Source organism: Panthera onca, chromosome A1 (assembly GCF_046562875.1).
Source record: "Panthera onca isolate mPanOnc1 chromosome A1, mPanOnc1 haplotype 2, whole genome shotgun sequence".
In the NCBI taxonomy this organism is placed as follows: domain Eukaryota; kingdom Metazoa; phylum Chordata; class Mammalia; order Carnivora; family Felidae; genus Panthera; species Panthera onca.
The window spans coordinates 129,737,823-129,749,369 of NC_138339.1; the positions used below are offsets into that span (position 1 = coordinate 129,737,823).

At 52.9% G+C, this 11,547-nt stretch overlaps 1 protein-coding gene across 2 annotated transcripts; it reads right to left on the minus strand.

Moving 5' to 3' along the window:
- Positions 1–4,564: 4,564 nt before the first annotated feature.
- IL13 (interleukin 13) lies at positions 4,565–8,912 on the minus strand. 2 transcript variants are annotated; one of them, XM_060636184.3, is made up of 4 exons: positions 7,432–8,912; positions 6,204–6,257; positions 5,866–5,973; positions 4,565–5,499 (listed from the first exon to the last, which is right to left on the minus strand). In XM_060636184.3, exons 1-4 carry the CDS (start codon positions 7,714–7,716, stop codon positions 5,395–5,397), a joined length of 552 nt encoding a protein of 183 aa, XP_060492167.1. In that variant the 5' UTR covers positions 7,717–8,912; the 3' UTR covers positions 4,565–5,394. The 2 variants fall into 2 exon arrangements, with proteins under 2 accessions (XP_060492167.1, XP_060492164.1); XM_060636181.3 differs by having other exon boundaries at positions 4,565–5,502.
- Positions 8,913–11,547: the final 2,635 nt, after the last annotated feature.

Below are 11,547 nucleotides of genomic sequence, written 5' to 3' on the forward strand. Positions count from 1 at the left end.
GAATGGTTTTCTCCATCCCTCACTTCATCCAGATCTGCATCCTGACCTCCCCACACAGTTAGGCAGCACCTACCCCACCCTCACAGCAACCACCCCCTCCCCCTACTTCACTGGCCGCCAGTGCACTCACCACCACCTGTGCATCTGTGTTCTCTTGTTTGTGGACTCTGTCCCTCCGCTAGAAGTAACCTTATTTTGTTCATCATGGATCCCCAGCATCTAGACCACCTGGTAAAGGTCTCCGTAGATAATGAATGAATGAATGAATGAATGAATGAATGAATGAATGAACGAACCTCCATTTCGCAGAAGCGAGAGCTGAGACTTGGCCTGAGTAACAGCAAGGGAAGTTAGGGGCATAGCTGGGACTTACTTGGACCCTGTAGTCTCCGCCCCAGCTCCTGGTGAAGGCCAAGGAATGGGATTCTGAGCAAAGTTGCAAGGAGGACCCCTCATAAGGAGGGAAGTAGGGGGAGGAGGGTGCACTCTGGCTTCTCTAATGGAGGTGAAGTAGCCCCATAGGCTCCTGGCTTCTCTTTTCTTTGAGAAGCAGGTGGAAGGTTCTTCTCCTGAGAGAGGAAAGCTGGCTGATGAGTCTGCAGAACCTCTCCATCTGTCCCCGAGGCATCGATGCCACTTCAGCCTCAGAGCTGGACTGGTGACCTACCTTTCCCATCTCATCCCACATGTATCCCCCTGCACCAGCCTGGCAGTCCAGGGCTGGGTGAAGACCCCCCAAGAATGGTGTGCCTTCCTCTCTCACTGGCAACACAGCATCTGATGGGCCCGTGGGAGGAATTGTGCGGGACCCCTGCAGGTGCCGGATCCGCTCCTGAGACAGCCAGCTCCCCCAGCGCACTTAGAATTGAACTCAGGTCCCCAACAGTCCAATCCTGGGGCCCTTCCCAGCCTCTCATGGACCAGACACCATTCTCATGTTGTTTTGTTTTAGTTTTTTCTTAGTTAAATTTGTCCTTCAGTGGGAAATAAATAAATGCTGATTAAAGAAAAGGTGGGAAGACAGAGATGAGGACAAAAAAAGGAGATGCTAAATGAAAAATTGCTTTTCTATTAGGGTATCGCTGGGGCTTCTTGTGGCCTAGGGCCGTGCGCTCAGAAGGGGGCGCTGACCCTCTGGTCTGCGGGAGCCTCCACAGCAGACTGGCTTTCAGGAATGGCCCTCGCCACGTGCTTGCTTGGTTGCTTGCTTGTCCAAGTAATGCAGAGAGCGGAACTGACGAAGGTTGCTATATTTAATGTTGATGTTTGCGTCACCGGGGACCACACAGCAGCGTCCGCCTGGGTGGTGCACGGGCTGGGGGCGTTTCTGAAGGACGCTTTAAGAGCACCACTTTCCACAAGGCATTGTGCAGGGGAAGGGAGAGGGCACAACAGAAAGTGAGGTCGTAGGTAGAAAATTGCTTCTGGGATTTCAAATGGCTTCGTCATGGGGCCCTCCCTTGCTGCTGAGAAATCAGTTGATCTGGGAAAGTTCGTTGCAAACCCTTTACTCTGTTGCTTTTGGGTGGAGCTGAGAAACGAATGAAGATAATGAGGCTTTATGACTTTTATTTTTCAGTGTAGGAGTGGGCAGCGTGTGTGTGGGAGGGGTGACCGTGGATACAGTCCCCAGTTCTGACACCGGTTTGGGCTTCCGGAAAAGTCAGATGACTGGCCAGTGAGTCCCAGGCCATCGGCCAGCCTGGAACATGGTCAGCTTGGACTCGGCTGGGCCGGCTTAGAAAGGAGTCAGCTCAAGGGAGGAACGATTTTTGGTTTTGCTCCAACTGACCAGCTAAATTAAGATAATATGCAGAAGGCACTTTCCTGTTGATAATAATGAAAAAGCCACAGGCTGATGGATTTGATGATCCGCAGCCTTCAAGCTTCCGGGTCACAAGGAAACAAGATGAAAGCCCTTGTCCTCCTGAGTCCCGAGCAGTTCACAGAGGGCCAGCCTCAGAGAAACCCCAGCAGTGACTCGAAGTGTTTTCTGACACCTCATCTGAGCAGCAAACAGAGGGTGTTGGAGCCAAGTTCACCGGAAACTCAAGTGTGTCTCACTTCTCACTTGAGCCCCAGCCCCTCTTCCAGTGAAACCTCCGGGGCCTGGGGTTCGTGGGGTGCAAAGGGGCTCCCCACCTTGGGCCCCATGACCAGCATCTCCCTCCCACTCAGCAAGCACTCTGTCTCTTCCCGACCCCCCTTCTCTCTGGGACCTGCTCAGGGTTTGCTTCTCGCATGGAAGAAGTGAGACCATATGGTTAGAGAAACTCCCAGCAAATACCCCGGGCTTAGTCCCCAGGTAGTGGTGCTCCCAGCCACAATAGCTGACACATACGCTTTTTTCCTCTTTCATCTTTTTCTTTCTCTCTCATTCCTGGCTGGGCCCTCCTCCCTTTTGCCACCTGCACTGGCTTGGTTCTGTGGCTCTGGGAGGTCCATCATTCCTGGCAGGGCCCGAGCCCTCTCTGGCTGACTGCACACATCCGTGACCACAGGTTCCTTGTCTTGGGGACAGTCTCAGTGCTGCAGGCAGGGAGCTGTGGGTACCTGCAGATGTGGCACACTGTGGACCCCTAGTGGTGGGGCCCCGGTGGCCTTGCTGGTGCTGTACACCCTCCTGACTACCACTTGGAGTAAATGCATCCTTAGGAAATCCTAAGGGACCCTGCCCCAGTCCAGCCTCACTTCCGGTCTTCTTGAAAGATTCACATTGGGGCGGTTGGGTGGCTCAGTCGGTTAAGCGTCCGACTTCGGCTCAGGTCATGATCTCATGGTGAGTTCGAGCCCCGCGTCAGGCTCTGTGCTGACAGCTCAGAGCCTGGAGCCTGTTTCAGTCTGTGTCTCCCTCTCTCTCTGACCCTCCCCCGTTCATGCTCTGTCTCTCCCTGTCTCAAAAATAAATAAAATGTTAAAAAAAAATTAAAAAAAAAATTAAAAAAAAGAAAGATTCACATGGAGTTTCACCTGAAGGCTTTCCATCTTCCTTCGGACCGACAGGCCAATGCTCTTGTTGGGCAGAGGATGTGGGTCAGAGGTGATGCTTCCAGAGACTGGATTGCTAAAAAGTTTTGTATAAACATAAAATCAATCTTCCACAAATATCCTCTGGCTCAAAACTCTTGAACCTCTGGATGGAGAGGAATTGCAGAGCTCTTACCTCCTACCCCCACCCCCGAGTTGCCTGCTTTCCTGATAGAGCTCTCCTCTCCAGACCCTCCATTGCTTACAGTCTTCTTTCTGGGGCTAAACCTTGAGTGCATGTGCTGTCTTAGTCATTGCCAGCCCAGAGGGTAGGAGGAGTGCAGGCCGCAGGCAGTCCTCAGCAAATATAGTGGGACTCAGCAGGTTCTGAGACCTTGTGGGACCACGGAGACGATCCAGTCCCTGCTCCGGACAGCCTGTGGGACGCTCAGCTCCTGTGCCCCCTCCACAGGTCCTCCCTCGTTTCTACCTGGGTGCAAGGGGTCCGCTCTCTTTCAGTGGCTCCTGGAGCTGCCCCTGTGGTTGTCTGCCCCTGGTCAGGTCCTGCCATGGCTTCTGTTGCCTGAGTCGTGCACAGCATCACCTCTCACTGCTCCCAGGTGACTGCCCCCACTGGTTTCTGAACATTGCTGTGGATGTTCCCACACAGGGCTCAGGGCTTCTCAGGGAGGGTACCTGCCTGCCACCCAGTGTTTGAGACTGGTTTGTGAGGATGCTACCACTCACTGCAAAAGCATCCTCTCCTTATGGGCACCTCTCAGATTCACAGTGTAAACCGCTCCTGAGAGACATGAGCATTAGCTGTGGTTTGCTGAGGCCTCTTCTTCTGGTGCTCCTAGTGCTGGCCTGGGCCAAGGGAGAGGCAGGACGACCTGGTTGGGGCAGCATTCTGACCATGCCCCTGTGACCTGGGGTCTCTACTCATCACTCCATAGTTCAGGGATCATAAATCAGTTGTTCAGAGAGGTGGTGAGTATGCACTAATGATGACACCTGTCCAAGGACTGGCTGTGCTCTCCCTAGAAAGTGAGCTTCCCATCAGGGGAGGTGCCCACATAGGTTGATGCCAGTATGATAAAGGCCATACATTTAGGTGAGATGACATTTGGACAGAGAAAGGCTGGGTAGTTTAGTGTATGGGCTTTGGAGTTGGAGTGAGTTCTGGCTTCTCATCCTGGCTTTGCTCCTCACCAGGTGTGTGACCTTGGGCATGCAGCCTTTTCTTCCCTGAGGCTCAGAGAGGTTGTGGGGGAGACACCAGGGGTTGTGTGGGTGGTGCTACACATAGGCTGGCCACTCATCATAACCGTGATCATAGATGACTTCTGACGTCCCTAATTGCTCCTCCTCCTCCTCTCATGTCCTCCATGAACCCAGAAGTCAGGGCCCAGGCTTCCTCTGCCTCCCTGTGGGTGGCAGCCCACACCCCTGGGGGGTTGCTTACTTCCTTTCAGCCCAGTTCCTGTCCCTAACTTCCCCACCACTCCCACTGCCCTGCCTCCAGAAGAACATAGGCCAGGATTCCCAAAGGCCACAGTAAAAGACAAACATCATCAGGTCTCTTGTTACTGTCTTTATTTCTGGCTTCCTTTGACAAAGTCAGTGAAACAAGACATTCAATGACCCCTCCCCACAGTCCACACACACCAGATGCAGCATTCTAGGCTGCTCTTCTATATATTATTAACTCTTTGATAACATTTTATTTCTTAACTTTAAATACAGGGAAAAACAATAAATTACTTCTTGGCTGAGGGCCAACTGCTGGCTGGCAGACAAGAGCAGCTACTCCAGCCCTCTCTCCTGTCCCCTGTGTCGGCCCCAGGACCCCAATGAGGTAGCAGAATTTTGCACACAGTGCTTATTCCCAGGGACTCCTAAAGCCCAAGTCACTGGGCCCCCCAGCTCAAGGTTCTGGTGGTGACAGTCCCTCCCTGTCCCCAGCACAGACAAACAACATTTGTTTAAATAACACACAGTAATAAATAAGGCCAAGAAGAGATATGCCTGAGCCGCTGTCTGCCATAGCTGTCCCCGTATAGAGCAGGTCCACCTCCCATACGTGTCTGCCAAGGTGGCGTCCTTGGTGTAATGCTGCTGTTCCCTCTAAGGAGGGGGCAGTCGTGAGAGGCAGTGCTCTGCCCCCCCTCCCCCACCCCTGCCCCTGGTTGTTCACAGAACTCAAAGCCCAGATGGAGGAGGGCCCTGTGCACCAAGGCAAGGGCAGCTGAGGTCAGCTAGGCGAGGGCAGGCAGCACAGGCTGAGGTCTAAGCTAAGGAAATCGTGCCCCCCTCCCATCCCCCTGCCATCTCCCCAAGAAATTTGAAACATCTGAAAGAAAAATGAATCTATAACTTAAACGGTCAGGTCTGCCTCTGCAAATAGTGATGCTAGGTTTTCATCCTTCATTTGAAATTTCCATGGCGAAAATTTCTCCTTAGATGGTTGAGCAGGTTTTTTACCAACTGGATCACTTCAATTTTGGTGTCTCGGCTGCGCTCACTGGAAATCTGCTGTGGGAAAAAGAGGCCAGGGCATTAATGGGACTCCAGAGCAAAGATGCCCAGCCTCTGCCAGGGGCTTTCCAGGAACTGGCTTATTTAATCCTCACAAAAGCCCCATGGGGCGGGTACTGTTAGTCTGTTAGTGCCCACATTTCACCGATATGGAAACTGAAGCTCAGGTGGGAGTCGGAAGCTCTCAAGACCAGGTCTTGGAAATCCCGGAGGCCATGTTCCTGTTGCCACCGTGGACCCACCCCCCGGGTGGACTCTTGCCTCAGATGCTCAGCTAGGTTCCCCCAGGAGCTTCTAGGGTGAGCCCAGGGCTGGCAGGAGTGGGTGCAGGGTTGAGGGGTACAGGGCAGGGCGCCTTACCCCTGCTGAGGGTTTCTGAGTGCACAGGGCTTTCAGCATCCTCTGGGTCCTTTGGATGGCAGTGCAGTCAGAGACATTGATGAGAGATTCTAGGGCTGCACAGTACTGCTGGGAGAAGAACACGGGGGTGTCAGGCCCTGCTGGGAACCCCCAGCCGTATGGCTTAGGCAGCACTTCACAGGAGGAGGGGGCTGAGAGTCTTGACAGAGGTAGCTTTGGGTGGTGGGGAAGGTCCAAGCTGTGCTTGCGTGGAACCCCTAAGCCTTGCAAGTGAGGAAAGACACACATAAGACCTACAGCCTCAGCCACCTCCCTCCCAGCTTCCAGGGGGTCCTCACCATGCCGGTTGTCAGGTTGACGCTCCACACCATGCTGCCATTGCAGAGGGATACCTGAAGGAGCAAAAAGACAGCAAAATCGCAGGGTAGGTCTCCATAGCGATCAGGCCCCACAGGCAACCCGGTGTAGCACAGAGGCAGGCCTGGGACCCCTCAGTGTTCCTGAACTTAATTTCCTGCTCTGCATACTGAGGGAGATCCATTGTACAGGGTTTGGGGGCTGAGAGAGAAAAATCTGAGTGACACAGCCTTGAGTGAAGCTTCCCATAGCCAAGGCAGCATTGGGTGAGAGAGGAGGGGAGGCCAGGTCAGTCAGATGGGAGGCGGTGGGCACTCGTGTATAAAACTCTATCTTCTGGAGGAGCCCCTGGGTGGCTCAGTCAGTGAAACGTCTGACTTTGGCTCAGGTCATGATCTCGTGGTTTATGAGTTCAAGCCCTGTATCGGGCTCTGTGCTGACAGCTCAGAGCTGTGAGCCTTCTTTCGATTCTGTGTCTCCCTTTCTCTCTGCCCTCCCCCACTCTCGCCCTGTTTCTCTCCCTCTCTCTCAAAAGTAAACATTAATAAAAAAAATTTTTTTTAAACCCTGTCTTCCGAATCGGAAGACACTGCAGTTTGGAATATGGGCACCCGGGGTCACCCAGGCCTGGTTTGAATCTGGCTTTTGTCAACCTTAATGCAGCTTAGTAGAATAGGGTCATCGCACCTGTCTCTTGAGATGGTTGGCAGTGATGAAATGAGATGAAAAGCACAGCACTAGCCTTGGCACACAAAAATTACTCAAAGTGTGAGCCATCACCACTGGGGACAGGAGCTGACTACTAGTGAATTTTTCCATAAGAATGGGCTTAACCAAACTACTGCGAATAATGGCCCCATTATTCTGTTCACATCCATTTGGCAAATTCTAAATCGCCCTGGGAGGGTGCTGGCCTCTCTCTGCTAACCTCTTTTCTTGAACAGCTGAGTAGGAGCTGGTCTTGGCAGGCAGGGCCAGGCCAGGGGAACAGGTGGTCCTTGGGGGCTCAGCCAGATCTCTTTATGGGGCCGTCCATTGTGCTATCCCCCAACCGCTGGCCCAGCACCTCTCCCTCATGGCTGGGCCTGTCCTGGTCCATGGGGCTTCTTCAGGCCCCACAGGCCTCTTGGCATGGCCCAACCGTCATGGCCTGAACAATGACCAATTACCCTGCCTGAGAGTTACCCACCCTAGCACCAGCGTACTCACCTGATTCTGGGTGATGTTGACCAGCTCTTCAATGAGCTCCTTGAGCTCCCTCCTTGAGTGAGGGCCCGGGGAGGCAAGGCCACCAAGGCAGGTGAGAGCAATGACCACGGTCAGCCAGAGCGCCATGGAGCCTAGAGCTAACACAGGAGGAGCGAGGAGCAGACACGTAGGCTGGCCTAAGCTGAGTGGCTTGTGGCCTTGGCCTCTTGCGGTAGCTTTTATAGGCCAAGTGTGACGCCTCCCACCCTGGTCTCCGCTTTGTCGGGTACTATCTAGAAACCACATCTTTACTCATCTTGATTTTACTTTGTGGAAAATCCAGTGTCACATAAAGGAAAGAATTTGATTTCTTGTGGACTTAGCAGTGAGGGGGTCTGGGGCAATTTTCAAGATATGGGTGGGCTTACTCCAGCATTAGGGAAGAGGGCAGCCTGGTGTCGGCCAAGCCAGCTGGAGCTCCAGCAGTTTTGCTTGGTGACCGCCCCAAGTGCCTGCACAGCTCCTGTCCTGAGACCCTTTGGGTCACCAGAAGTGCTAGGCAGACAGTGCTATGACCACAGTCTACCAGATGTGGGAATTGAGGGATTTTATTTTTTCAGTGAAGTGGTCTCTTGCATTACCAGAGTAATACTTGCTTTGGATACAAAATTCAAACGGGATAAAAAGAGAAGAGTGAAGTTCACTCCTTTTCATCTGCCTGATTCCCTGTTGGCCTCACTGTGGAAAGGATGATAAAAAGTTCAGATTCCCAGGTCTCCACTGAAAGATCCAGTCAGAATCAGAGATCCTCCCTGGGACCTTTTCTTTTTAAAGTTGCCTTGATTATAACTTTGAATATGGACAGCCTAAAAACGGGGTGCGCAACTCAGGCCTTCAGCGTGGGCCCGTCCTGATGGGAAACCCTTGACATGCCAGACTGGCACGAGTCAGGACCCAGCCTTAGCCCAGGTTGGAAAGTGTGACTGCTCCCAGTGCCATTGAGACCTGGGGTGGCCACCTCTGCTCACCAGTTATCTGTGGGACAAAGCCCTCCCCCCTGAGGGACCCAAGTTTCTACAGATTGAAGGCTGTGGAGGGCAGCTTCAGGGCCTGCCCCCACTCCAGGATTTCCCTGAACAGCCCTCTCCCTCAGGGACACTGGCCCATAACCTGCTTTTCACTCCTTTCTCTAGAAGTCCTCCAGAAACCCCTGCAACAGAAACTATGTTATTTGCCTGTTGATTACTGATGTCAGCCTGGCTCCTTCACCCACTTCCTCCCCTAAACCAGTGCTTTCCCCTCCAGGCCCCTCTCTGTCTGCTCAGGCTCCCTTTGTCCTACCCTCAGTGAGGCTCAACCTCCTCACAAGGGTCTCTGAAGGGACGAAGGGCCGCTGCTGGGGCTCTTGTTCACAAGCCTCCCAGCCTTGCCCACTCTCTCCTCCCACCCTCTCTTCAGGCCAAACCAAACTTCGCAGCACAATTGTAGGTCCCGAGCCAGCCCCTGCCTCTTGTGTCCCCCGTCCCCCCCGCCCCCCCTCCCCCCCCCAGTGCCTGGAGTGCTGCCACTAGGCTGTGTGACACCGCTGTGGGCCTTAGTTTCCTCATCTGTAGAATTGGGTCTCTGTGTTGAGGGAAGGAGCAGGGAACCACTGTGGGATCCCGGAGCTCTGCGCCAAGAGGAGTCAAGGACCCTCAATCGCGGACCGTGTAAACTGAGGCGGGGAACTGTGGGCAGGTGCGCCCCCGCGCGTGGGAGAAGGCGCGCTGGCCTGACAGTCGCGGCGATGCCCCGCGGAGATAGAGGCCTTATGTAATGAGAGATGGGGCTGATAAACAGGTTCTGCGCGGCTCTGCCCTCCTCCGCGGCCTCGGGCGGTGGCCTTGCGGGTGGGAGCGGACTCCTCGAGGCTATGAGGCGTCCGCCCCCTCCTCGTGCGCGCGGGTCGCAGGCCGGGCGCGGGAGCATCCAAGGTGGGAGTGATGGGACCCAGCGCCAGGCGTGACGCGGGCCGCCTACACATGCCGGCACCCCGGTACCCCGAGCGCCTGTGCGCACCGGCGAGGGGGGCGCCCGGCCCGCCGCCTGGCCGGGCATCTGCTGACGCCGAGGACCCTGCCCACCCCAACTCCTGCCTTGCCACCAAGGACATCGGGGCCGCGCCTCCCGGCCGGGTTCAGGAAACCCGTCGTGGCCTTTGGCCCGCAGAGAGACCCCAGCTGGCTACGTAACAAATGCTCTTGTTGATATTTGATTTTCAGGGGGCTCCATTCACAGACTGGATAATTGCGGTCAACACGAACTACGAACGGGCTGCTCCCTGCACTCGACACAGGGCTTGCTACTGTCCTACAGCCTGAGGCGTGGGCGCCAGATCCTGGCCCCGCAGGTGCAGGACGCGCTCCCGGCCTGGGGGTGGCTGGAGGGGGGAGCCTGCTCCTGAGGCGCGGTGAAGACAAGGGAGGGGCGGGGTCGTGGCCTCTGCGCCTTGCTCTTTGTCCCTGGTCAGGTCGCTGGGGTTGAGATGGCCCAGCCTCGGGACCAGCTCTTTCTGTGCGAAGTTCCTCAAAACATCCTTTCCCAATTTTCTCTCGAGTTGTTTCTCCTATGGAAAGAAAAGATGCCCAGTCAGTGGGAATAAGGGTTAGGCGAATTGTTTTAATAATCTAAAATAACTAATTTAGTAGAATTTTTAAAATTAAAGTTATACATGCATGTAATTTGTAAAAAATCATTCAGGGAGGTTGGTTGTAAAAAATGTCAGTTTTGACTTTCAGTTTCCCGTGGGTCTGTTGGATTTCTGTATGACTGGTGAGCGAGGATCTAAGTGCCCTTCTTTGTTCCTTAGTGTCTTTTGAAAGATGTTTGTATGCCAATCAGTGTTGGACACCGCAGCACCTTCCTCACAAACCAAAGGCAGCAGACTTACTGTCCATGATCAGAACTTCAGATCAGAACTGAGCCCTAAGCTCAGGCTTCTTCTCCTGTACTGCAACCCACAGTGTGCACAGGTGCTGGCTGGGATCCTGGGCACCACACTGTGAGATCCGCGGTGCAGAGGACAAAATAAAAAATAATGCTCTAATACTATTATCGTGCATAACAAGCTCCTCTTTGTCTCTGACCCAAGGGTCTCCCATCACCTGCCAGCATCCATGAACTTGTTAGTTACCTTGTTAACTTGCAAGGGAGATAAAATGGCAGAGCCTTCAGTTGCCGACAAGCAGCCCAGCCCCCTCCCCCCACCCCATTAGCCTCTTCTCTGAGGAGCCATGATTTTAACTGTTTCTTTTGGTATTTATGTCCTCTGTGTTTCTCAATTTTCTTGATTTTCGGGGGTAGGCATTTACTAAGGTCTATGATGAATATTTAATTTTCTTTCCTCCTTGCCTTCCTTCTTGCACTTGCATCCTTCCCTTTTTCTCATCCTCCTTATACAGTAGATCAGAGTTCCTGGTCAGTCAGACCCCCCCCCTTTTTTTTTTTTTTTTTTTTTTTACAATTTGCATAATAATACCAATGTATTCAAAGCTGGGACGTGTAGTTAACTACAATTAGATTACTTTTATTTCCCCTCAAAGCTTTTTCTTCTGGAGTTAATAGTTTTTTCCACTTGCTTCATTCTCTTTTCCTCTGTGATTTGACCCTACATTCTTGGCCGCTTATATAAATAGCTTCTCATTAGACTTGGGCAAATGAGTTATTCGCACAATTTCATTTTCTCCAAAAAGTCTGCCCTGGAGCCTGCTGAGTTGCTCTGACTGACCTGGACAGCACCCTCTGACAACTTGCTTGGCTGGCTGTCATCCTGAGGTCTCCTGTCACCCCCCTCCTGAGACTTCCCTTTGCCTCTCTCCTGTGTGACCTTCCTGATCCTTGCATTTCAGGTCTTCTTCTTTGTTGGGGAAACACATCCTAACAACACAGAATTTCAGGCAGGAAATAATTTTCTTTTAGAATTTTTAATGCTTTTGCCATGGTGTCCTATCTTCCAATATTGCTGTTCAGAAGTCCAAATGCATTTTGAATCCACATCTTTTCTAGCTGTCTCTTTAGAAATTTGTAGGAAATTTTCTGGGCTCCCATGCTTCAAATTTTATAGTTACCTTGGGGTAGTTTTGTTTTCCTGTAGGGTGT

Excerpts from the sequence above, each read along its gene's own strand:
- IL13 (XM_060636181.3), bottom strand. The coding sequence starts at position 7,716 with ATGTGGTTTCTAGATAGTACCCGACAAAGCGGAGACCAGGGTGGGAGG. Across the intron at positions 6,258-7,431 it reads TCAACATCACCCAGAATCAG|GTATCCCTCTGCAATGGCAG; the intron begins GTGAGTACGCTG and ends TTGCTCCTTCAG. Across the intron at positions 5,503-5,865 it reads CTCAGAAACCCTCAGCAGGG|CAGATTTCCAGTGAGCGCAG; the intron begins GTAAGGCGCCCT and ends TTTTTCCCACAG.